This window comes from Cynocephalus volans, chromosome 2 (genome assembly GCF_027409185.1).
Source record: "Cynocephalus volans isolate mCynVol1 chromosome 2, mCynVol1.pri, whole genome shotgun sequence".
Taxonomy (NCBI): domain Eukaryota; kingdom Metazoa; phylum Chordata; class Mammalia; order Dermoptera; family Cynocephalidae; genus Cynocephalus; species Cynocephalus volans.
This window is the reverse complement of record NC_084461.1, coordinates 206,089,613-206,117,495: the sequence shown is the minus strand read 5'-3', so window position 1 is coordinate 206,117,495 and position 27,883 is coordinate 206,089,613. Positions and strand designations below refer to the sequence as shown.

Below are 27,883 nucleotides of genomic sequence, written 5' to 3'. Positions count from 1 at the left end.
TGAAGGTTCTCGACTGGCCATGTTCCTCATCATAATATCTTACATCTCAATAACACTTTATGTCTTCAAATAAATTCACTTGATCCTCACCACCACCCAGTGAGTTCGGCTAGGTAGGAATTATTATCCTTCCCTTACTCAGGAGGAAGCTAAGTTCTGGAAAGCTTATGCCATCTTCCCCAGGTCACCTGCTAGTGAGCAGTAGAACAGACCAGGAACCCAGCTTCTTCCAATTGTTTTCCTAGGTAGTTTTCTTACCAAGATCCTTTTTTCTTTCTTATTCTTTATCATTCACATTTTCTTTCTTTCTCTCTCTTTTTTTTTTTTCCCCCACTGTTGTTTTAATCTTTATCAGACTGACATTCATCTTAGGGAAAGAAAAATGCCGACCAAAACTTACATGAAAACTTTTCTCCTCCTACCATCTTTTGGAACCATGAAGGGTGTCAACGAGAAGGAAAAGAAGGCTCCTGCTGTGACAGAAACCCTTAAGAAAAAGTGAAGGAACTTCACAGAGCTGAAGATCAAGCGCCAGAGGAAGAAGTTTGCCCTAAAGATGCTTCAAAAGACAAGGAAGAAGCTTATCTATGAAAAAGCTAAGCACTATCACAGGAATATAGGCAGATGTACAGAACTGAGATTCATATGGCTAGGATGGAAGAAAAACTGTTAACTTCTATGCACCTGCAGAACCCAAATTGGCATTTGTCATCAAGATTAGAGGTATCAAGTGTGAGCCCAAAGGTCTGAAAAGTGTTGCAGCTTCTTTTCTTTTGCCAGATCTTCAATAGCACCTTTGTTAAGCTCAACAAGGCTTCAATTAACATGCTGAAGATTGTGAAACCATATATTGCTTGTGGGTACCCAAACCTGAAGTCAGTAAATAAACTAATCTACAAAGCATGGTTATGGCAAAATCAATAAGAAGCAAATTGCCTTGATAGATAACACTTTGATTGCCCAATCTCTTAGTAAATATGGCATCATCTGCATGGAGGATCTGATTCATGAGATCTATACTGTTGGAAAGCACTTCAAAGAAGCGAGTAACTTCCTGTGGCCCTTCAAATTATCTTCTCCATGGGGTGGGATGAAGAAGACGACCACTCATTTTGTGGAAGGTGGAGATGCTAGCAACAGGGAAGATCAAATCAACGGGCTTATTAGAAAGATGAACTAAGGTGTCTGCCGTGATTGTTTTTGCAATCTGCTTAGTTAGATAAAGAGCGACTGCTTTCGAAAAAGAAAAGAATTTTGATGGTTTCCTGAGGGGGGGGGGGTTCCCGCTTTGTTTTGTCTTGCCATCATGAGGAATTGACTTGAACACTTTCAAGGAAGAAAAAATGAAGGAAAGAAGGAATACAAGGCTTGCTCCAGTAGGTCAGCCAAGAGCTCTGCTCAGCTTTCAAAGGCACCCCAGTGGCCAGCCAGTTTCTGAGAAATCTCAGCTCTGCAAAATGGGGACTGCTGCTCCAGATTGGCAAGGAGAATAGGTTGGTAGGAGAGCAACCCCGTGGTTGGGTTCAGAGACAGTAAAAATCCCCTAAAGGGTTAGCAACTAGCAGCCCAGGGAGCTGATCTCAAGTGAACACAGGGAGCCTCATGCAGGGAAAAGGACAGTGAAGTAAGAGTCAGAAGCCTGGGTTCTACTCCTGATTCAGGATCCTGAGTACTTTCCATCCCCAGGGTTTTCATTTCCCTGTCCATAAAAGAAGACAGAATGTCAGTAGTCCCTTACAGAGTTGGCACTGATGTCCATGTTTAAGTGCATCAGAAATGTCAGATGGAGTCAAATTTTGACCCTGACAGGGCACCAAGTCCCATGGCTGCCTCTAAGGTTGGAGCCAGTCCTTAGATATTTCTAATTCCCCCTTTTTTTTAAATTGAGAAATAAAAATTGTATATACATATCATGTTCAACATGATGTTTTTAAATATGTGTACATTGTGAGATGGCTCAGTCAAGCTAATTAACATAAGCATTACTTCACATATCATTTTTTTATGGTGAAAACACAAAATCTTTCCTAGAGATTTTCAAATACAATACATTGTTATTAACTGTAGTCACCATGATATACAATAGATCTCTTGAACTTATTCTTATCTAACTGAAATTTTGTATCCTTTGACCAACATCTCCCCAGTCCCTGGTGACCACCATTCTACTCTCTGCTACTATGAGTTCAACTTTTTCAGATTTCACAAGTAAGTGAGGTCATGCTGTATTTGTCTTTCCATGTCTGGCTTTTTCCACTTAACATAACATCCTCCAGGTTCATCCATATTGTGGCAAATGACAGGATTTAATTCTTTTAATGACTGAATAGTATTCCATTGTGTATATATACCACATTTTCTTTATCCATTCATCCATTGACGGGCACTTGGGTTGATTCCACATTTTGGCTATTATGAATAATGTTGCAACTAAAATGGGTGTGCAGATATCTCTTCAACATACTGATTTTGTTTCCTTTGGATACGCACCCAGTAGTGGGATTGCTGGATCATATGGTGGTTCTATCCCTAACTCCCTTCTAATCTTCTTTCAAAAACAGCTTTCCCTGAGCCTTCTTAAACCTGTTTATGTTTTCAACCTGCACCACAGTGGAGGACAAGGAGTTCCATTGAACTCCCGTGGTTCCTTGATGCGTGAAATAGGACTTTACCCCAAGAAGCAAGAAGGCTTAAGGGACTGAGTTAATAGAAACATATAGAGCTGCATCTTGGTGCGGCAGCATGTGCTGGGAAGTGAGAGTGAGCAGCTACTGAGACAGCCAGTGCCCAGCCCCCAGAGCAGTGGACTCACCGAAATCTTGGTAAAAATGTAGAGCAACAGGGACAAAAGGGAAAGGTAGATCTGGATCCGCTTGCCTCCGAACCGCTTCTGCAGGTACTCTGGCATTGTCACCACCTGCATGGGATGCAAGAGAGGTCACTGCCAGCGAGAGAGACCAGAGGGCCCAGAACAGGCAGAGAAATGAGATCCACCCTGATGTTAGAGCCACGGAAGTATGCTCAAGGATTTATAACCATCATTGGCCACAGAAGTCTGCAAGGTGGAAAGATGGCCCCTGACTGCCAGCCATTTCCTTGTTGTAATCCCACCTGCCCCACTGCTATAGGAGTAGCTAGGTGTTATCCCAGCACATAGAAGATGATCAATAAACACCTGTTTTTGAATGGACACATGACTAGGCATAACTAAGGAGGCAGATCCTTGCCCTAGAGTAGGAGGGAATATATATATTTTTTTTTTTTTTCATTACTATACAGAGCACCTACTGCAAACAAGACATTGTAACAATGGTGGCATCTTTGCAGTGCACCAAACAAGCTGGCCAGGCTTCATGATGCTCTTCACACAGGCAGGGTTAATGATTGCAGCTGGAGGCCTGCCCAACTGTTCTCCCAGTTCCTTTCTGCAAATTCCAACCACGCTTCTTTTCTTGCTCCCTCAACCATGAGCCCATTGTCTCCTGGGACCAGACATGTGTCACCAATAAACTGTGAGCCTTGAAAAGATGCAGAATCTGCCCTGTGTTTCTCCTATATTGCTTTTATCTCCTACAGTATAGACTTACACATAATAGGTGTTCATTATATCTCACTGAACAGATGATACCAAAGCTGCCCTATGCAAAATGACAGAGAGACATAGTCAGGAAACCAAGCATGCATTTGATAGTTGAGTACAAGCTGCATGCTCAGCAAACAAGAGCTGCTGATGTATGTAAATGAAGGCAAAATAAAGTTCTTTTTCTCAAGCTGCTTCTTTTCCAGGGGCAGAGGCTAGAGTCAGTTCTATGTTAAGAGCAGTGCATGGCAGTGCAGTGCAAGTACACACCAAGAGTGAGGAAACATGATGCTTCAGAGAGTTGAATTGAGTGAGGTTGCTTAGGGGAGCTTCCTAGAGGGAAAGTCATGAGCATGGACTGACAAAAGCCATCAGATCCAACCTAGTGGATCTGTTTAATGCCCCTGCTGGCAGTCAGAAACTTTATGACCTGGGAGCAAAAGCCAACCCACAGGTCTTCTCTGACATTTGTACCATAAAGTCGCCTCTGCTCTCCAGGAGCACCAAGCTCACATATATGTTTGCCAGCAAGAAATGGAATAACAGAACAGATACTTACCCCAGCCTTAATGTAAATGGGGACAAACACCCAGCCCAGTACAACCACCAAAACCAGGGCCTGAAATCAAAACAAGAGGTGGATTCAAACTAGAAGAAAGCTTAGCCCACGCCTGCCGCCTGAAGGGCCTCTTAGCTGTTGCAGAAAAATCACCCAGTATTTGCTCTTTTTAGCTCTGACGACAACTCCCTTGGTGGCCATTAGAGACTGGAGGCGGCCTTTGCTGCCCAGTAGGCCCAGGGAAACAGTAGTTGGGCAATAGCCGAGGGGATCCCAGGAGGTAACCCACTAATATCACAGCCCTAGGCCCTAGCCAGGGCACTGAGTTCTCCCTTGCCTCTTCCCTGGTTACAAGGAGTAAAATACCATTCAGAGAGATTTTATAATAATAATAATTATTATTATTATGGAAATCTGGTGATTAGCAGTCCAAATCTGCAATGTGACTAGAAGGATACTGGGGGGCTTGGCTTTCTAACACTAAGGGGAAAGAGAACGACTGTCATATCAGTGGTTTTCTCATGCTGCTCTGGTGGATGCTGGGGCTCCTGAAGCCATGCCCCTCATCCACCTACACCTGGGCAGCTCTGAGGAGTTTCCTAACACCCAGCGCTCCTCTGAGCATAGATTGGCCTGGCTGACTGCTAATGCTCCCTCCAGTCCCAGGACACAGTGGCTCTGTCGTTACTCACGTTCCATTCAAAGCCTCCCATGGCAATGCCTGAAGCTGCTCCTGTCCCAGCCAGTCCCACAAAGTGGCCACTTCCAATGTTACTGGCGAAGAGGGAGGCACCAATCTGGAAACACAAAAATAAATTCAGGTGCAGACTCTAGACTCAACCAGGACACTCAGAGTAGGACAAAGAGAGAAGGGACATGTCAGCCAAGAGAAGGACAGGAAAGAGCAGAGGTGGTGCAGGAACTCTACTGTGCTGGAGTCTGTCCGAATAGCTGGTTCAGAAGGCAGATGTGGGGACTTGGGAAATGGGGATGATGAAAAGGAGATGATTAGGGAAGAAGCAGTGGGAGGTATTCCCAAAGCAGATGATCCATGAGTCTTTTGTGAGACCAACGCGCAATAGTGAAGAAGACACGGGAAGCTCCACAGCCTGCTGGGCCTCTACTGAAAGTCTCCTGCGAGGCTGTCTACTCAGGGGCAGGCCTGGGCCATTCAGCTCCATATCCTCCAGCATGCCTGGTGGCTTACGGCCTGGCCCAATACAGGCTCTCAGTAAATACAGGCAACTTTCTAGAAAAGAATCATTTAAAAGAAAACCTCTGGGCCTCAGTCATCTTGTCAAACTGGGAGGGGCACAGAGCCAGTGATTTCCCAGTGATTCTTAACTATTAAATTATATGATTCTATGTACTCCCAAGTAACAAGAGATGAAACTAATAATAATAATTCTCTAAATCCATATAGTATTTTTATTTTTTAAAATATTTTTACAAAGAGACTACATAGACACATGCACAAAATACTGAATTTTTCAAGGAGACACATATGTCTAAGTATACAGATTAGAAAACAGATTGGAAAGATATATATTAAATACCCAAGAGAGGAAGACTGGAAGAGGAAAGGATAATGGGACTGTGAATGGAGACAAAGAAAAAAATAGCAGTGAAAACAAGAAAGGGATCTTGCACTGACCAATATGCTATGCCATCAGGTCAACTGCATCTGTGAGCCAAAAGAACTCCAGAAAGTTCTCGAGTCCTTCTATACTCCAGAGAAGAAGGTACAGCAGCATTTGATAAGTACCAAACAAGTATAATTATTCCCATTCTTGCTTAGCACATGGTGGAGGCTTGCAGTTATTTGTCTAATGTCCCTAAGATAGTCCAATTCTGGACCAAAACATCTATCTCCCAAAAGACAGATTACGCCAAGAAACTGTCCTAAAAATACCAGCCCTGTCCCAATATAAGGCAGCTGGTGCTCCTGCCAAATACTAAATCAGAGAAGAGGGAGATTGCTGAAGGCCTGGGTGGAAGGAGTTCTCAGAATGATGAGGAAGAGACAGCGGTGTAAGTGCACTCATTCATTCTCTCAACAAATATTAACTTAGCATCTACTAAATGTGCCAAACATTCTAGACTCTGGGGAATCAGCTGTTTATATTCAAACACAGTCAACATAAATAAACAACAAAAAGAAAGATCAGAGAATGGTAAGTGCTGTGAAGAGAATAAAGTTTGATAGAGTGGTTAGATTCTTCTCTAATTTTAGAGAATTATTATTATAACTCAAACCTTCAAGCCAAGATCTGAGTGAAAAAAGGAGCCAACCATGCAGAGATCAGAGGGAAAGCATGCCAACAAAGCAAAGACCCTCTGAGCAGGAAAGACATGCATGCTGTGAAGCAGAAAGAAAGCCAGAGTGGCTGGAAAGTGCTGGAAGGCAGGAGAATGGCCTGAGAGGAGGCTGGAAAGTCGGGAGGGTGGAGTCACATAGATTCTAGGAAGCCAGGATAGGAAGAGTGGGTTTTACTCTTAGCGTGATGGGAAGTCACTAGAATGTTTTAAGCAGGGAGGAAGCAGGATCTCATTTCTTTTAAAGATTGCTCTAAATTATGTGGAGGGTGTAGTATTGGAGGCAAGGGAGAGAACAGAAACCAGGTGGGAGGTTATCACTGCCTCTAGGTGAGAGGATGGCAGCTTGGACTAAGGTGGTAGCAGTAGAGACAAAGACAAATTAGAGATTGGGAGTAAGTTTTAGAAACAAAGTCAACAGGCTTTATGAATGGATTAGACATTGGAAATGAGGAAAAGAGTAATCAAGGGCAACCCCTAGATTTGGGACTTGAGTAACTGTGTGAATACCGTCCATTTAAAACAGAAAACTAGGGGAAATGAGATGTCCACCTGTTTCTGCTCAAAGCTTGCAGGGGATAAGAGTCCACTTTTAATCAAAATTTCCCTTCAGCAAGTGGCCCACCTGTCCTGACCCATTTTCATTTATCACCTCTCACTTGGTAAATTATTAAGCCTAATAGTGTACTATTAAGGACATAATTACCAGAAATTATTAACTGCATTAGATTAATCTTAAATTCCAGAAGTCCTCTCCAATATCCCCTCCAAAGGAAGACATCGGACTTTAAGCAATCTCAGGCTGTCCTGAGGTCCATCACCCCTCACCAGCTGAGAAGAGTATGGAAGGGGGCCAGGAGAGATTTGATGGTACCAGAATGTCCTGGGCCAGGTTCGGTTCATTTCTGTTAGGGGCACCACCTTAGCCTCATTCTGAACTCCCTCTCTCGACCCCATGACCTGCCCCTCAATCATTTACCAAAACCCTGACTCTGACTTCACAATGTTGTGGACATCTGTATTGCCTTTGTGCTGCCTGTCATTATATACAACAAGCTTCTAGATGATGTCTAGTCTCTCCCTCCTATCAGTCACCCCCACCCACTCCCATGGCCAGTTACCTCCCCACAGCACAACTGTGGTCATATCACTGCCCTATTCGGAGACCCTCCTGAACACCCTAAAGGGCCTGCCAAGCGCCCACAGCTTGGCTTGAACACATAGTCCCAGGAATTCAGCAAGATTTCACGGTAAATTTCCCTCCAGTGTGAAGACAGCATGAGCTTAAAAATTTGAGTTTGAATGCTTTCTTGACCTCTTGCTATCTGGGTGATCACACATCTGTGAGCTCCCACCTTCTCTCATGAAAGTGTTGTGCAAAAGTTCAGTGACATAATGAATCAGTAATGGCTGGCCACTCAGAATGACCCTCAATTGGTAACCATTCTCTCCCATTTCCTCCCAAGAGGACAATTATTTCACTCTCAAAGACAATTCACAAGAGCCACAATGGACACTGTTACAGACTGAATTGTGTCCTCCCTGCAAAATTCATGTGTTGAGCCCATAATCTTCATTTTTGGTCCTCTTTGCTAAGAAGAGCTATTGAAAAGGTCATAATACTGCAATTCAGAAGAAAGGAACAGAGCTAAGTAATCTAGAAAATGCCTCCTCTTGAAATGGATGTAGCACAGGAAATAGAAACTATAGAAAGGTTTAGGAATTGTATAACAAGGGAGTTTGACAAACTATCCACAGTGTTAGAGAAGGGATGGGCAGAGAGCTTGCAATGTATCACGGAGTTGAGAGAGTTAATAGAGTGAGGTTACAAGGTGGATTCTCCACAAAATCAAATCACTGAAGTAAATGCAAAACAGAGAAAATCTCACAGAATGCAGAGGAAAGGGAAAAGAAATCAAGATGAGAAAAAAAGAGACCAAGAGGGTCGGTCCAGGAGACACAATGTACACATAATAGGAATACCTGAAACAGAGGACAAAGCAAATGGAGCTGAAACAGTAATTAAGGGGCTAATTGAAGAAAATTTCCATAGTTGAAGAACACATTAGATCTACAAATGGAAAAAGTACACAGGGTACCTTTAAAATTCAATGAAAAGAAAGCAACACCTACATATATTCTGGTGACATTTTTAAATTTCAAGGATAAAGAAAAAATTCTACAAGTAGCCAGACAGAGAAAGCAAGTTACCTATAACAGGGCATAACTCAGACTGACCTTAGATTTTTCTCTTGCAACTCTAAATGCCATAAGATAATGGAACAATATCTACAGAGTTTTAAGGGAAAATAGTTTTGAGCCAAGAATTATATACCCTGCCAAGTTATCATTTCTATACAAAGGAAACTAGAAGACATTCTCAAATATGCAGAAGTTAAGAGAGTATGTCAACCAAGAACCTTCCCTGAAAAGTTTTCTGAATGATTTACTGCAGAAAACAGAGAACATGAACTGAAGTAACTCAAGAGTAGGGAGGCAATTGTATGAAAGAATTAATGTTAGCCTGGAATTGCAAACTTGCCACGAGACACATACTATCCAGATCCCAGGAAACCAAAGAAGATATCAATAAAGCTATACCGATTCCACCCCAAAGTTCATCAAAATCCAGCAGGACCCTAAGAAAACATCAAGGATGGGAACAGAAACCAGATGGAGCCTTGGCAAGAACTTGGATCTGGCTCCTTGCTCGGAGCCTTCACAGATCATGTCCCCTCCCTCCTTTTCATTTCCCACGCTCCATTCCCTCAACCCCCTCTTTAAAAACTCCTCAGTAAATCTGAGTCTTTGAGATGGTTTTAGTCTGGCCATTGTCCTTCAGGTTTACTGGAAAAATGGATTTGCCTGACATCTCTCCTCAGGTCATTGGTATTCCTGAGTAAAAGCTGACTTCTTATTCCACCACCACCAACAACAAAAAAATTCATATGTTGAAGCCCTAACCTCCAATGTGATTGTATTTGGAGACAGGGCCTTTAGGGAGATAAAAAGGTTAAATGAGGTCATAAGGGTGGGGCCCCAATCTGATAGGACTGGTGTCCTTATTAAACTGATAAAAACAGATACTACACTTGATCTTAGCAAAAAGGCCGAGAAGCAATGGACTGGTGTCCTTATAAGAAGAGGAAGAGATACCAGAGATCTCTCTTTATCTTACCCCCCCCCCACACACACACACAATGAAGAGGCCATATGAGGACACAGAGAAAAGACAACTGTCTAGAAACCAGGAAAAGAGGCTTCACCAAGAACCAACCCCAACAGCACCTTGATCTGGGACTTCTAGCCTGCAGAACTTTGAAAAAATAAATTTCCATTGTTTAAGCTACCCGGTCTGTGGTATTTTGTTATGGCAGCTTGAGCAGACTAAGACAGACAGCACCGCTTTATCACCTACACTCCTCTGCCCCTCCTCTCGCTGGAGCTCATGAACAACACTTTCGTCACACTGATTTCCCAAACACTCTCTCTGTCCACTTCTCACCCACACTCATGCCCATTTGGGAATCAGAACCCATCCAGGGAGTGACCCAGTGACATGAATCATCACCATGTCCTTCTCTGTAATTTTTTCCCACACTCCCTCTGAATTCAGGGTTTTAGACTTTATCTAAAATTTCTCCAGCTTGACCATATTTCTGACTAACTTCTTTCCAAGCCCTCCTCATCCCCTGACGGGGCTAAAAAAGTCATCACAAGTAGATATTTTGCTGTCACTGTGCAAGATGAGCTGGGCCTGACCAAACCCAACAGGATTGAGAGCATAGTACTTGGGAAAATAACATAATGTCACATAATAAAAGGCAAAAAGACTGGGGGGGGGATTGCCTTTAGGAAATTCATGATCACATTTTACTGCCTAAATTTCCTATCTTAGAAGGTTGGCAGGAGGGGAGATTTATATGGAGAAATTATAGAATCATAGAGTCTTCCAGAGTTGGATGGGTCCACAGACGTCTCAGCTTGAGTCCTCTGTGCAACACCTCAAAGTGACAGCTTCTGACTGTACACCTCCAGTGACAGAGAACTCCCCACCTTACAAGGCAGCTGAATCCGTGGTTGGACAACTCTAATTGTTAAAAAGTCCTTCTTTACTTTGAGCTGAAATCTACCCATTAGTCCTACTTCCATCCTCTAGAGTCATACAGAACAAGTCAAATCTCTCTTCTGTAAGCTAGTTCTTCCAATATCTGAGGACAGGGGTGGTACCCCCCTTAAATCTTCTCCAGGCTGTTTCTTCTTCTCGTATGTCTGTTCCTTACCGGACATGGGCTGGAATATCATCACCCTTGTTGCTGTCTGCAGCTCTGAGCCCCCTCTCTGTCCCCAAGTGGGCCTCAGATCCGAATAGACTATTCCAGACATGAGCTGTCCAGAGTGGAGCAGGCCACCCTTCTTGACTTCCTGTCTGGTTTTAACATCATCTGGCTTCAAATCCTCTTTTAAACCTGTCACTTGGCTAGGGGTCCTTAGCAGTAGTAAGGACCTGGGCCAGTCTCTCTAATTCCTGTCACTATCAGAGAATCTGCCTCTACCTTATTTGGAACACTTAACAAGAACAGATTTCCTCTCATTGCAATTGAGATTCCTGATAAGACCAATTTGGTTTGCCTTAACAAGACAGGGGCTCCATCACCTAAATTTTTTTCTCTTCAACTCCTCCTAGGTTTGGCAGAAATTTGTTGTTTTCCCATGAGTCTTCTCTAAAGGGAAAACTACTTAAGCCATAAAGGAAAAAATCAGATCAAATCATTCCTCTTCTATTAGTGTTAGAAGTCAGAAGCTAGCAAGGATTGCATCTATCTCTTGAACTGAAGATAGACATTACACTAATGATCATTCCTTCAGTGCTTAAGTCAGCCCTTGAAATGAGGTCCCAGAACCAATCCTACTCACAGAGCATTCTGCAGGCCAGTAATATCAGCTTTATCTGGGAGCTTGTGAGCAATGCAAATCCTCAGTCGGCACCCAGACCTACTAAATCAGAGTAATAGGCTCTCCAGGTAATTCTCATGCACAATAAAGTTTGAGAAGGCTGCCCTAGACTGTGTTGAAAGTCCTTATTTCCTCCTTAAACTTGTTTTGACCTCTCTTCAGAAGCAGGAGCACAGTCACTAACTATACAATTACAATGCTAAGCTCTGGAGAACAAAAAATTCGGGATGAAAGAGGCTCTCTCCAAAATCCCCTGCTTAGTCCCCAGAGTTTTAAAGGTCTGTTACCATGGCATTCATACTGCCCAGTGGGAGATGCTGTTGATTCAATCACATGCCAACATATGGCACATAAGCTGGAAGAAGCTTTGACCCATCTCACCAATGAGACCACAAAACTGGTGGCTCAGTAGAATAAAGATTTCCAGAATATCCTCAGGCCACAGCAAAGTTATTGAGACATTTCAAATGGAAATTCTCTGAAGCCACTTAAAGGCTTTGTGGGAAATTCTTCCACACACAATTTATCCCCCCAAGAGATGGAATGATAAGAGTTCCCAGAAGGTGATCCCAACCACCAGAGACAACAGAGATTGTCAACCAGATAACTCCTCTGTCCCTCTGCTGTGGCATGAAATTTCAAGGCTCTCTGTAATCCAGCCAATCCTACTTTTCCAACCCCAGCAGCCTTGCCATGCTCTGTCATGTACCCTACACGCTGGCAAAATCACAGACTCAGTCTTCTAGACATGCTCTGTGCTCTCCTGCCTCCTGCTTTTGTTTATGCCATTTTTCTCTTCCTGGAATTCCCTCTCCATGGAGCTCTGCCTACCAAAACACTGCTCCAGTCTTCAAGATAAAGCCAGGTCCATCTCTCAGCTGACACCATGCACAGCTGATCTCTCCCTCCTCTAATCTCTCACCCCACATGTTACCTGTTCCACTCTCCTGGTCACATCCCATGTTGGTAACTTCTTCTGAACAAATGTGGTACCCCAAATATCTTCTAGCCTTCAAAGAGCATTTCTGCTTCCAGTTAGCACAGTATCTTCCTTATACATGGCAAGGACTCTGCTAAGTGAGTGGGTGATATCAAATCCCTGAATGCTTCTCTTGGGGAAACAACAAAAATCATGGTGACAAAATGCCTTAGAGTTATATTTGTTACTACTGGCTACATGGATGCTTCATAGGCCCATGCCAAGGACCACTCTATCCTGAGCAAGAGGCAACAAACCTGGCCTTCCAGACCTACATAAAGCCCATAAGGACAGCAGGGCACATGTACTAGAGACTATGAAAAGTCTCTGTGAGATATCAATCAGGTGACCTGTATGCTCAGTATAAGTAAGAACAAGACCAAAAGGGAGATCTGACTTTGTGGGTTAGTCCTTCAAACAAGCAAAAAATTTTAAAGATGATACTTGGTGTTGGCAAGCAAATAGGCTTTCCCACATATTTCTGGTAGAAATGTAAATTTCTAAATTGATCTAAATTGATACAATCTTTCTGGAAAACAGTTTGCTGGTACACATCAAAATCATTTAAAAGTTCATCTCCTTCCACTACATGATCCTATTTTTAGAATTCTATCTTAAGCACATTATCAGAGATTCAGACAAAGACATATATAAGGATTTCATTAGTAGGTTCATTGCCACATTATTTACAATAGAGGAAAGTTGGAAACAAGATAACTGCCCAACAATAGGAAAACAATTGGATAAATTAAGGTTCATACTTATTATGGAATATTATACAGCGATTAAAATTACAGCTTTGAAGAATTTGTTATGACATGGAGAGATACTCACGATAAAATGTCAAAAAAATAATCATGTGCAAACATATACACCATATGATCTCCAAAATGTTCAAATATATGCCTGTGTGTGTATGCATATGTTGATGGAAATATATCCAAATCAAACAGTGGTTATCTTTGGAAGAGAAAACAATAAGTGCTTTTTTTTTTAACTTTTTTTATACTTCTCCAATTTTTTCACAATGAGTTTGTGTAATTTTATCATCAGAAAGCAATTCTTAAACATAAAGGACAATAATTCCAGAGATATGTCAGATTCACTGGCAGAGCCCAAGAACTGAGAAGGAAGCAGGCAGGTAAGTTATATGTTTAGGGGGATGTAAAAAGAGACATGAAAACGTCATTGAATGCTAACTACAATTATGTTTTGTGTGACAGGAAATAGAAAATACACATCTTAACCCAGCTCATCTGAAGTTAGAGCTAGAATTACCTTGGAAATAATTAAAGTCAACCTTGTTATTTTCAAATGAAAATGAAAGTATAGCCCACAGGAAGAAAATGGCTCAAGTTTACACATTAATTTTATCTTTACTCCACACTCTGTGCAAAGTAAGAGCACTGCACTCTCAGACCCGCTAACCCAGGAGTGAAGACCTGCCCAAGGCAATGGACAATGGGTGTATGCATTTCTTCCCAGCTTCACAATCACAGGCAGCCAATGGACTTTTTCAAAAAGTGCCCTGTATGAATAATTGTGTCTGAAAGGACAATTAAATGGCATGGACATGTTTTTCTTCCTTCCCCTCCTTCTAAGCACCCTGGGAGCCTTCTGACCTGGTTCTAATCTTGGCTCTGCTATAGCAAACTATGGGACTTTAAGCCAGTCACTTTCCTCCACTATAACCCAAAGATAAGAATCCCTCTAAGCCTACCCCACGAGGGTGTGATTGGGCTTTTATGAGGTAATAAATGTGAGAAACCTTTTAAAAGGTTTTGCCCCACAAAGGCATGCTATTCTGAAGAAATATTTTATAGAATGCTCTGAATTTCCTGAAAGTGACAAAGTGGTCATGTTCTCTGTGAGGGAGCAGGATCATCATAGCTCAAGTGGAAAATGCACTCAGCTAATCGCTTTCTTTGTTAATGGACCATGTAATACCCAGAATGTGCAGAATTCTGGTGGTGGCTTCCTGATCCCTACTTCTGTCCTCACCTTTAAGGGATATCAGGAGATCCCAGGGCCTCCTCTCTATCCCTTCTTTGGGCTGTGCTAGACACCTCTGTTGGTATGTCTTCCCACAGTTGTTCTCAAACTTTGGCATACATCAGAATACAAGACACCCAGTTAAAGCTGCATTTCAGACAAATAATGAATACTATTTGTAGTATAAGTATGTCCCAAATATTGCATGGGACATACTTATACTAAAAAAAGTATTCATTATTTGTCTGAAATTCAGATGTAACTAGGTATCCTGTATTTTTATTTGCTAAATCTGGCAACCCTTAAGAGCCTCGTCCTGGGAGAATGAGAAAGGGAGAGAGGAACACTAACTTTTACAGTGCTTCCTTTGGACCAAGTGTTGAACCATTCACTTTATCTTATTTAATACCCACAGCAGTCCTGTGAGGTTGATATTATTCTCATCTTCACTTTATAGATGAGAAGATTAAGGATCAGAGGAAGGAAGTAACTTGCCCAAGGTCCCACAGCCAAAGGTGACTGAAGTCCAGGGGGCACAGGGAGAGACTACAGCACCACGCTCTTCCTCCTTCTTCCTCAGACATTCTCTTCTGAACGTCCCCGAAGAGGCACAGTGGTGTGAGACCCTCCTGCCCATCTCACTGTAAACTCGGGAACAGCATGTGCTCGTCTGTGTGGTGTTCCATTTCAGATTCCTCCCTCACCCTCTCAGGAACTGGTCTTTCATCTTGATCAGCATCTCCCTTAGCAAGCTCTCTTTGCAGGGGAAGTTTGGAAAGGTTTAACCTTTGACCCTTGTCATCTCTCTGGAATTACACTTCCTGGATTGGGACAGAAAAGAAGGTGGGGCTTGTACATTCAAAGTATTTTATTTCTGAGACTCTGGCAAATATGTAGACACAGGCCTTGCTCCAAAGTCATCATAATCTCTGTTTACTCTGTCAGCTCATGTGCCCACGGACAATGGTTGTCTTTTATTCATAATCTTCATGAATAGCTCTCCTTGACCAGAGAACCAAAGGGGCAGAAAATCAGGAAACTATTGCCAAAGCTGACATTTTCCCACTAGTTTTTGGCACAAAAGGCAGGTGACGTCTTCCATTGGCATTCAGAGGTCAAGGAGGCTGGAGACCAACCCACCCACCTATCCAGATAGGCCCATCTTTGGAATCATCAAACACTCGGGGTCCCTCACGCAAAAGGCCTGATCTAAATGCACTCTCTCCCCACCATGCTGGCCCCTTCTCAGTTCCTCAGATACTCCAGCTCTTTCCTACCTCAGGGCCTTTGACCACTCTGTTCCTTCTGCTTGGATTGCTCATCCTCCAATCTTCATATGGCTGGCTCCTTCTGACCGTTCAGGTCTCAGCCTAAATGCCCAATCTTCAGAAAGGCCCCCCCCCCCGATCCTCCTACAGAAGTTAAGGAAGACCCTCTCCTTTCCAACCACCCTCTTTGACTCAAATACATTTCTTTCTTAACACTTAACTGCTGTTTGTAATTTTACATGTATATTGTAAGAATGTGAGTGACATGCACATATACACATGGACATATACCAGCAGCTAACATAGAATCTTGCACATAATAGGTAAACAACACATGGTTGTAGGATAAAAGAATAATAACGTATAAATGGATGAATGATTGAATATACAGTTTAAGGAGGAGAATCTGGAGATGAGATACAATAATAATGATGATAATAACAATAGCCAACCCTGGGTAGTACTAACTATAAACTGCCCTGAGAGATTTACATATATTAACTAATTTAATCCTCAAAACGACTCTACAAGGTAGGTGCTGTGATCTCTATATTGTGGTTGAGGAAACTGAGGCACAAAGAGGATAACTTGCCCAAGACCACACAGCTAGGTATGCAAGGAGCTGGGGTTCAAACCAAGGCAGCCTGGCTCCATAGTCCATCCTCCTAACTCCAACCCTCAATCATCTCCTTAATATAACATTTACCCCAAAAGATATATATTGTTGCAGCTGGCTTGTTTTGCCATGCCAATGGTAGACAAGAAAAGCACAGATATATTTCTAATATGAATAACCCAAAAACTTCATGTCAGCCAATAGTTTTAGCAGTCTTCTGACTTTAACCAACTAGAAATATTGATTACAATTTGCTTTTTCCTTTCTCTGTGTACAGAAGGGCTAATCTGTTAGAAAATGCTGGGAAGACTGCCAGTGAGAAAGAAGCTAAGAGCATAGGTACTAACTCAGTGACAGGAACTTAGCTACTTGCAGTCAACTGATGCCTAGAAACACAAAGAACACATGGGATGGTAAGTGGCTGTGCATTAATCAGAGAAGCTCCTTGGAGGAGACACCAAGCCATGAATAGTGGGAGGGAAAAGTCTCCACCAAAAAGAGACAGAGAGAAAAAAAGACAGAGGAAAGAGGTGAAGCTCTCTCTCTCTAAATCTGCTGGAGCTGGATACACTCTTCTCTCCTGTCTGTGGACATCAGAGCTCGAGACTCCTCAGCTTTCGGGTTCCAGAAATTAACACCAAGGACACCATCAGCTTCCCTGGTTTGGAGGCCTTGGGACTTGGACGGAGTCATGCTAGCAGCATCCAGTTTATAGACGGCCTATCGTGGGACATTTCTTCATAGTCACGATCGTAAGATGGCGGTGGCTGCAGTGGTTGGCGCAGAGTAGCTGAGGTGGAAAAGGCGGCCACTGGGCCTTAGGCAGCCGGGAAACTTGTGGACCTTCCTCTTGCCGTCTCTTAAGGGAGGACCGCTGCTGGTGGCCGGTCATGGGGGCTGACCGCCACTTTGCCCTTGGCAGGAGAGGCTGCCTCATTTACAGGCAACAGCTTTGAACTATGGAGCAGGAAAAGAAATGTTTCTTAGCTGCAAAAGCGAGTCTCTAAACAGGGAACACGGCGCTGGGGCTGCTGTTGACGCTGCCAGGATCCCGGAGGCTGGGGCCGAACTGAAGGCAGCCAGCTGCCCTATTCAGGATTCGAGGTTTCAGGCCAGCATAAAAGAAGATTCCTGGGAGCGCCCGAGCCACGCCGCGGGACCGAGTGAGCAGCCCGAGGCGGCGGCGGCCGAGAACGGGGACGGTGACAACGCAGAGGCAGAGAGGGAGCTGCCCGACCCGACACAGTCCTGTGAGTGACCCCTGGCCCGGCCCGGCTCGGGGGGCGGATGCCCGCCCGGCTTCCGCCTGCCCCACCAGGCCACTCACTGGCCCCGGGGCTGCCTCCATTTTCTCAGGTGGTGGCGGCTCTGGCCCGGCTAGGCCAAGCCTGTCCTCCTCACCAGGCTCAGCTCCTCACTGAGCCTTCCCACTTGCTTGACCTGGCGCGGGGCTTCCCGGGGCCTGCGGGCCAGCCTCCCCTCCCACTCCCTCCACGGTTCTCTGGCGGGGCTGGTGGCATGGGGCATCCCCAGCCAGCGTCAGGATGGCAAGGAAGTATGAGCTGGGCCGACTGTCACTCCACTGCACCATGGGCTCCAGCCCCTGGTAAACTTCCTGTTACCGGGAGGCAGATACCATCTGTGCGGCCACCAGTTCGGAAAAACGCCTAACCGATTTTTCGTCAGGAATAGTATGGTTGGAGAGTTCCCGAGTTCGCTTGAACCTGCCAGAGAGCTGACTGCGGGCGGGCACCGGACTTGGTCCACGCCGGGGGGATTCAAAGGTGAACCGTGTGCTGCGGGCTCCTCCCCCGAGGAGCTCACGCTCTGGTGTGGGAGATAACACAAGTACACAAATAACCGCAATACCAGGAGGAAGGTGATAAGTCCCAAGAAAGATCTACACGGTGCTACAAAGGCACCCAGAGCAACCGGTTGTCTGCGATGAGCAGAAACCTGGAAGACTTCCTGGGTGAGGCGGTGCCGAGCAGGGTCTTGAAGGCCCAGCTGATACACAAGGGCTGCAGAAGACACGTACCAGCCCAGCCCAGTGCGCACAGAGCGGGGAGACATCTGGCTAGGGAGGCGGAGACTCGACAGAAACCACACACCCTGTGGGGTCGCGACTGCGTGATCCAACAGCCCGGGCCAGAGCGCAGGGAACAGGGAGAAGTCCTGAATGGGAAGTGGAAGCTCAGCAGAGACCACACACCCTGCGGTACAACCCCATGACCTAGAAGCCCAGTAGAGTCCAAGCTGACCAGAGAGGTGGCTCCCCAGAGAGGCGCAAGACCCGAGGCAACCATACACACAAGGCACTAGAGGCCAACAGAGCAGTCATGGAGGTAGCCATACCAAATTGGCAAACACAGCAACATCTTAGTTAGTCAATAGTCTCAAACCGGTGGACTGTGAAACCCCCCGCCACAATGAATAAACATCCAAAAAAAGATACCAGAAATACAAAAAATCAAGAAAGTACACCACCAAAAGTTAATAAATCTCAAACTCTAGATCCTATAGAACAAGAAGCCCTTGAAATGACTGACAAGGAATTTCGAGTGATAATTCTAAGGAAACTGAATGAGATACAAGAGAACTCAGCTAGACATCATGATGAAATGAGGAAAAGTATACAGGACCTGAAAGAGGAAATGTACAAGGAAATCAATGTCCTGAAAAAAAAATGTAGCAGAACTTGCTGAACTGAAGAAGTTATTCAGTGAAATAAAAAACACAATGGAGAGTTTAACCAGCAGGCTTGTCGAAGTTGAAGAGAGAACCTCTGAACTTGAAGATGGGCTGTTTGAAATAACACAAGCAGACAAAAAAAAGAAAAAAGAATCAAAGACATTGAAGAAAATCTGAGAGAGATATCAGACAACCTTAAGCGCTCAAATATCCAAGTCATGGGTATCCCAGAAGGGGAGGAAAACAGAGATTGCATTGAAAACATATTCAACAAAATAGTGGCAGAAAACTTCCCAGGTATAGGAAAAATCACAGATCTTCAGATCCAGGAAGCTCAACGATCTCCAAACGTATTCAAACGTATTAGGGTTAGGGTTGGGGTTAGGGTTGGGGTTAGGGTTAGGGTTAGTGTTGGCCTTCTCCAAGACATCTTATAGTTAAATTGACATAACTCAGGAACAAAGAGAGAATCTTAAAAGCTGCAAGAGAAAAGTGTCAAATCACCTATAAGGGAGTACCAGTCAGGCTAACATCAGACTTTTCATCACAAACCCTAAAAGCTAGAAAGGAATGGGATGATATTTTCAAAATACTAAAAGACAAAGATTTCCAGCCAAGAATACTCTACCCTGCAAGGCTATACTTCTGAAATGAAGGGCAAATAGTATATTTCTCAGACAAAAAAAAACTGCGGGAGTTCACTACCACACGACCACCCTCACAAGAAATCCTCAAGGGAGTACTGGGTTTGGTTCCTGAAAAATAACTACCACTGCCACAAAAACCCAAGAAAAATCTAAACCCACTAGTATAATAAAAATGGCATTCATGAAGAGAAACAAACAAACAAAAAGGCTATCGACAACCTAAGGAACCAACAAACACAGAAACCAAACAGTAAATCAGAAAGCAAGGAACAAAAGACACCTAAGATAACCAAACAACCAATAAAATACTAGGAATAAATCAACATCTTTCAATAACAACTCTTAATGTAAAAGGCTTAAATTCCCCAATCAAAAGACACAGACTGGCTGACTGGATCAAAAAGGAGGACCCAACTATAAGCTGCCTACAAGAGACACACCTCACCCACAAAGATTCACATAGACTAAGAGTGAAAGGATGGAAAAAGATTTACCATGCAAACAGCAAAGAAAAACGAGCTGGAGTAGCTATTCTTATATCTGACAAAATAGACTTTAAACTAAAAACCATAAAAAGAGACAATGAGGGACACTACTTAATGATAAAAGGACTGATCCATCAAGAAGTCATAACAATCATAAATATGTACGTACCCAATGTTGGAGCAGCCAGATTTATAAAACAAACTCTATTAGACCTAAAGAAGGAAATGGACACTAATACCATAATAGCAGGGAACCTGAACACCCCACTGCCATTATTAGACAGTTCATCTAGGCAAAGAATCAGTAGAGAAACACAAGATCTAAACAAGACTCTAGACCAATTGGAATTGGCAGATATCTACAGAACATTCCACCCAACAACCTCAGAATATTCATTCTTCTCATCAGCACATGGATCATTCTCCAGGATAGATCACATATTAGGTCACAAATCAAGTCTCAATAAATTTAAAAAAAATTGGAATTATCCCATGTATTTTCTCAGACCACAATGGATTAAAACTAGAAATTAATAACAATTGAAACTCTGGAAACTATACAAACACATGGAAATTAAACAGCATTCTACTTAATGACATACGGGTCCAAAAGGAAATCAAGCAGGAAATCAAACAATTTATTGAAACTAATGAAAATAATGATACATCATACCAAAACCTCTGGGATACTGCAAATTAAGGGGGAAATTTATTGCATTAAATGCTCACCTCAGAAGAATGGAAAGACGGCAAGTGAACAACTTAACACTTCACCTTAAAGAACTAGAAAAACAAGAACAATCCAAACCCAAATTTAGCAGACGGAAAGACATCATTAAGTTCAGAGCAGAACTGAATGAAACTGAAACCCAAAAAACAATACAAAAGATCAATGAACCAAAAAGTTGGTTTTTTGAAAAGATAAATAAAATTGACAAACCATTAGCATGGCTAACAAAAAAAAGAAGAGAGAAGATTCAAATAACAAAAATTAGAAATGAAAAAGGCGATATTACAACTGATTCATCTGAAATACAAGGAATCATTCGAGATTACTATAAACAACTATACGCCAAAAAGTTTGAAAATCTGGAGAAAATGGATAAATTCCTGGACACACACAAGCTCCCCAAACTGAACCATGAAGACGTAGAAAATCTGAACAGACCAATAACAATAAAGGAGATTGAAGCTGTTATCAGAAGGCTCCCAACAAAGAAAAGCCCAGGACCAGATGGATTCACAGCAGAATTTTACCAAACATTCAAAGAGGAATTGACACCGATTCTTTACAAACTATTCCAAAAGATTGAAACAGACGCAAATCTCCCAAACTCATTCTATGAAGCAAACATCATCCTGATACCAAAACCAGGTAAAGATATAACCAAAAAAGAAAACTACAGGCCGATATCCTTGATGAATATAGATGCAAAAATCCTCACTAAAATTCTAGCAAACAGAATACAGCAACACATACGAAAAATTATTCATCACGATCAAGTGGGATTCATCCCAAGGATGCAAGGTTGGTTCAACATACGCAAATCAATAAATGTGATACACCATATCAATAAACTCAAACACAAGGACCATATGATCATCTCTATAGGTGCTGAAAAAGCATTTGATAAAATTCAGCACTCATTCATGACAAAGACCCTCTATAAGTTAGGTATAGAGGGAAAAATATCTCAACATAATTAAAACCATATATGACAAACCCACTGCCAATATCATCCTGAATGGGGAAAAGCTGAAAGCTCTTCCTTTAAGAACAGGAACTAGACAAGGATGCCCACTCTCACCACTCCTATTCAACATAGTGTTGGAAGTACTAGCCAGAGCAATCAGAGAAGAGAAGGAAATAAAGGGCATCCAGATTGGAAAAGATGAAGTCAAACTGTCCCTGTTTGCAGATGACATGATCCTAAAACCTCTACAAAAAAACTCTTGGAACTGATAAATGATCTCAGCACAGTAGCAGGATACAAAATCAACACACAAAAATCAGTAGCATTTCTTCTCTCCAATAGTGAACATGCAGAACGAGAAATCAAGAAAGCCTGCCCATTTACAATAGCCACCAAAAAAATAAAATACTTAGGAATTGAGTTAACCAAGGATGTAAAAAATCTCTATAATTAGAACTACAAACCACTGCTGAGAGAAATTAGAGAGGATACAAGAAGATGGAAAGATATCCCATGCTCTTGGATTGGAAGAATCAACATAGTGAAAATGTCCATACTGCCCAAAGTGATATACAAATTCAATGCAATCCCCATCAAAATTCCAATGACATTTTTCTCAGAAATGGAAAGAAATATCCAGACATTTATATGGAATAATAAAAGACTGTGCATAGCCAAAGCAATGCTGAGCAAAAAAAATAAAGCTGGAGGCATAACACTACCCGACTTAAAGCTATACTACAAAGCTATAATAACCAAAACAGTATGGTACTGGCATAAAAACAGACACACTGACCAATGGAATAGAATAGAGAATCCAGAAATCAACCCACACACTTACTGCCATCTGATCTTTGACAACGGCACCAAGCCTATTCACTGGGGAAGGGACTGCATCTTCAGCAAATCGTGCTGGGATAACTGGATATCCATATGCAGGAGAATGAAACTAGACCCATACCTCTCACCATATACTAAAATCAACTCAAAATGGATTAAGGATTTAAATATACACCCTGAAACAATAAAACTTCTTAAAGAAAACATAGGAGAAACACTTCAGGAAATAGGACTGGACACAGACTTCATGAATACGACCCCAAAAGCACGGGCAACCAAAGGAAAAATAAACAAATGGGATTATATCAAACTAAAGAGCTTCTGCACAGCAAAAGACACAATTAACAGAGTTAAAAGACAACCAACAGAGTGGGAGAAAATATTTGCAAAAATAACATCTGACAAAGGATTAATATCCGGAATATATAAGGAACTGAAACAACTTTACAACAAAAAAACAAGCAACCCAATTAAAAAATGGGCAAAAGAGCTAAATAGGCATTTCTCTAAGGAAGATATACAAATGGCAAACAGACATATGAAAAAATGCTCAACATCACTCAGCATCCGGGAAATGCAAATCAAAACCACACTGAGATACCATCTAACCCCAGTTAGGATGGCCAAAATCCAAAAGACTCTGAACGATAAATGCTGGCGAGGTTGCGGAGAAAAAGGAACTCTCATACATTGTTGGTGGGACTGCAAAATGCTGCAGCCTCTATGGAAAATGGTATGGAGGTTCCTCAAACAATTGCAGATAGATCTACCATACGACCCAGCTACCCCACTGTTGGGAATATACCCAGAGGAATGGAAATCATCAAGTCGAAGGTATACCTGTTCCCCAATGTTCATTGCAGCACTCTTTACAATAGCCAAGAGTTGGAACCAGCCCAAATGTCCATAATTGGATGAGTGGATACAGAAAATGTGGTACATCTGCACAATGGAATACTACTCAGCTATAAAAACGAATGAAATACTGCCATTTGCAACAACATGGATGGACCTTGAGAGAATTATATTAAGTGAAACGAGTCAGGCACAGAAAGAGAAATACCACATGTTCTCACTGTTTGGTGAGGGCTAAAAATTAATATATAAATTCACACACACAGAGACAAAAAAAAAAAAACGGGAGGGTGGAAGAAGATATAACAACCACAATTCCTTGAAGTTGATACGACAAGCAAACAGAAAGGACATTGTTGAGGGGGAGGGAGGAGAGGGAGGAGGGAGGGAGATTTTGATAAGGGGCAACAAAAATCAACCACAATGTATATTGACAAAATAAACGTTTTAAAAAAAAAAAGAGACAGAGAGAGAAGGAGAAGGGGGAGAGGGAGAAGGAAGTAGAACAGGGAAGGAGAAGAAGAAATGGGAGGAGGAGGAAAAGGAGGAAAAGGAGGAAGAGGAGGAAGAGGAGATGTAGGGGAAGAAGAGAAGAAACAGTTTGTTCAAGAGCAAGGCAGGAACTGCCATGAAAACAAACACTCCCACCAAAAAGCAGATATATATCTATGGGAACTGCTAAGTTTTGCAAAAACTTAACTCAAACTGAGAAAAAACAAATGGCCTGAGATAGCGAGAAAGCATGACCACAACAAGCATTACCAAGGGATCCAGTGTGGGCTGAACTGAGGTACTCTGGTTAAGGCCAGGCTGGCTTTTCTCATTTACTACCATGAGCCTAGAAAAACAATTTTTCTCTGTACATAGGAACAAAAATGTGGAGCACTGCTGGACGCAGGCTTTGACTTAGACCCAGTACCCTCCTAACCTCCTAAATTCTTTTTTTTTATTATTTAACTTCTCAAAATACATTGCAGTTTATTTTCATGCCCCTTTATCCATTCTTCTCCTCCCTCTACCCCCACATTGTATCTGTTCACTTGACTTAAATAGTTCAAGGAATTGTGATTGTTGTGTCTTCTTCCCTGCCCCCCATTTGTTTGTGTATTTATTTATTTATTTTTAGCTCCCACAAATAAGTGAGAATATGTGTTATTTCTCTTTCTGTGCCTGACTTGTTTCACTTAATATAATTTTCTCTAAGTCCATTCATGTTGTTGCGAATGGCAGTATTTCGTTCTTTTTTATAGCAGAGTAGTATTCCACTGTGTAGATATACCACAGTTTCCTTATCCACTCATCTGATGATGGACATTTGGGCTGGTTCCAGCTCTTGGCTATTGTAAATAGAGCTGCAATAAACATGAGAGTGCAGGTATCCCTTCGGCATGATGATTTCCATTCCTCTGGGTATATTCCCAGCAGTGGAATTGCTGGGTCGTATGCTAACCTCCTAAATTCTTACCCCTGCCTACCTGTGTGGCCCATGCACCAGAGAGCAGAATGTAGACTCAGGTCTCAGGTAACACCACAAAAGGGAGCCAAAGGGTCTGGGGACATGTCCCTCTCCTCCTGCCTTTTTCTTTAATTTGTCAAGCGCCTACTTGCAGTGCAAGACCTTGGACTAGGTGTTGTGAGGGAAAAGTGTAGGCTTGGCCCTCATCACAGGACACTGGGATGAATAAGGGCACAGACAGCTACATGCAGGTTGAAAGCAATCAGAGCAGGGAGAAGGCTGCAGGGACCTGGGGGTCAGAGGAGGCAGTAATCACTTTCCCCAGGTTAACGAAGGGCCAAGTACGTGTCTTTCCTTCTCACTTCGTCCTGGGCCTTCCGCCCTTGGTGGGCTCTCTGCCTCTGCTGTGTGCATTTGCCTGGTTCCTTCTCTTCCTCTCTGATTCATGAGCTCCAACCTATGTCTTAGGCCTACCAGGTGTTTCCAAGACACTCTTTGGCCACTCTGGTGGCATCATAAGTGGCTGAACTTTGATATGATCATTAGATTTTAGGGACTTACAGATAAAATCAGATATGTTTTTCTCAAGAGGGTTTTAAAAGTTTGAAAAGCTATCTTCTTTCTTCAGGGAAAATTTCCATCATGATCTCTGGTCAGCCCTAAATGAAAGAATTTCTTGGTTTTCAGATTAATTTCTAGATCACACCCATTGGCCTTATAAATTTCCACCTCAAAGGACGAGGAGAAAAAGACCTGAATAACCAGAAGAACAGAAGGAGTCCTAGCTCTGTCGTTATGTTGTGTGCACTTGGGCAACCCTTCGGGTTAATCATCATTCTGGCTGTACTGACCTGCTAGATCACTAAGGATTCAATTAGATAAGTGATGTGACAGTCCTTCAAAAGGTTCCAGTTGAAAAAAGAATAGCTAAACCTGAGAGTTTGCTGTGTGTCAGGCAATATTCTGAGACTGTGAATGTGTCCTCACAACAGCAAATCTGACCCTCTGCCTGTTTTTGTAAATAAAGTTTTATTGGAACACAGCCATACCTGTTCATTCATGTTTTTCCATGGAGGCTTTTGTGCTACAACAGCAGAATTGAGTAGTCGTGACAGCGATCACATAGCTGCAAAGCCAAAAATATTTACTATCTGACCCTTTACAGAATAAGTTTGTCAGCCCTTGCCTTAAAGCCATGATATGCTGTGTTCTGATGATTTTCTAGTAATAAAGGAAGGAAAGAAACTCTGGCTGTTGAGAGAAACAGCCATACCATCTTCAAGTCCCTCACTGGTGATGGACTGGCTAGCATGCCCACACCCATCTGCTGTACTTGTTCCCCCCGAATAGTATAGAATCTTAGAATTTTAGTCCTGGAAGAGGCTTTGAGATCCCTGATTGACTGTCTCATATAGGAGACTCTCTCAGATTCATGAATTGCCCAATGTCACAAAGCTGGGAGAAGCCAAATGTTTTGGCTCCTTGTGCGTTTCACACTCCCTGCCCTTTGGAATGCTAACTTCTGAGTCAAAGTGGGTTGCCAAAGCATTGGCTCAGCCCTGTCATACCTCACTGCTCCCATGGAGCCTGCTCTGCCAATGGTCCTAGTAGGTGGTGTGACCAAACTCTCCTCCCATACAAGAGTCCTCCACTGAGCTGTGTACCTGGGGCCCCACTTCCCTGAGTAATTTCTGCTGCCATTAGCCAAAGAGTGGGGAATTCCCCTTGACAGCCTTTCTACCCTTACATCTCCCACATCCCCAAATAATCATCACAACAAGCACATAGGCAGCTATTAGTTAAAGGTGCCAAACCATGGTGCCACAGAAAAAGGGAATCCTGGCCTATCAATTAGCCCACAATTACGTAAGGTATACCTTCTCGGTTTCGTGTTACTCATTCGGGTTGGCTAGGCTTGCCTCACCTGTGACTCAGTTTTCTGGGGCCCCCCCACCTGGCTCCCATGAAAGCTGACTCTTCTTGTAATTTCAGCCCTGGAATCCTCCTCCCCTCGGCTTGTGCTGGTCTTCTATCCTCAGGCCAAGGCACAAACTATTTCTCTCTCTGGGCCTCATTAACTTTTTAAGAATGGGGTCTTTTTCCAGAGCTCCTGGACCTTCACCTGTTACGGGTCATAACCGGCTCCTTTCAAAGCCCCCTAAGTCCCAGGAATGCCCCAAACCAGACTCTCCTCTGTCAAATCTCCTTTTAAACTTTATAAGCTCTGATTTCCTCCTGCTGTTCTCGTGGGTATTCCCTCCCTGCCTCGGGTATATCAAATTAGGGTTGACGCAAGTCCTCCCTTCCAAAAATCCCCTATCTTCCTGAAGGTTCTCTGGCTGCCCACTCCTCCTACAGCACACAGCAACTGGGCTAAAGGCAGATGGAGGGGGCAAGGGCCCCACTGGAGAGTTTCTGCTGTGGCCAACAGACCAAGAGAAATGTCAGCTCCGGAGAGCCACTGGCCCTTGGGATGTGCTTCTTCGGTTAGCACGTTTGAGAATTGATATTCTGGTCATGGACATACCAACTGATGACGGGCTTGAACTGACTTCATATTTCATTACAAAGGGAAATTTAGAAGTATAGTTTTGATGCAGTTGTTTTGGAGAGAAACTACTTAGATATGCATTTCCTTTGCATGCCATGTTTTCCTTTAACTCCTTTTTCAGGTGTGTGATGCTAAGGTATATTAAAACTGTTTTAAATTTTAGAATGGAAATCACCATGCTTATTTTCCTTCTACATTAGCAGTTTTTAAACTTTGTAAGATAACAAGATCTTGTTCTCAAACAAAATCTTAGAAGATTCCCCTTATATAAATTAATAAAATATATAAAAGTTGGGTTGGAGGGGGTGGGGGAGAGGAGGGTAGTCCCTGAAGCATTTCTGCAGAGCCCAAGGGTTGTAGTGAGTATAGTTTAAAAACTACTACTTTTGAATATAATC

At 42.9% G+C, this 27,883-nt stretch overlaps 1 protein-coding gene and 2 pseudogenes across 3 annotated transcripts in view; 1 reads left to right on the top strand and 2 right to left on the bottom strand.

The window, feature by feature from the left end:
* The window catches only part of LOC134369290 (sodium/glucose cotransporter 1-like), a 76,424-nt gene that overhangs the window by 39,016 nt on the left and 9,525 nt on the right, over window positions 1–27,883 (bottom strand). For all 3 annotated transcript variants that reach the window (XM_063085641.1, XM_063085639.1, XM_063085640.1), the window contains exons 3-5: window positions 4,832–4,936; window positions 4,140–4,199; window positions 2,813–2,917 (exon numbers count right to left, since the gene is read on the bottom strand). In XM_063085641.1, coding sequence (XP_062941711.1) covers window positions 2,813–2,917; window positions 4,140–4,199; window positions 4,832–4,936 — 270 coding nt within the window. The remainder of the gene's footprint in view (window positions 1–2,812; window positions 2,918–4,139; window positions 4,200–4,831; window positions 4,937–27,883) is intronic.
* On the top strand, window positions 437–1,180 carry LOC134370880 (large ribosomal subunit protein uL30-like; annotated as a pseudogene).
* On the bottom strand, window positions 9,405–9,577 carry LOC134371247 (U2 spliceosomal RNA; annotated as a pseudogene).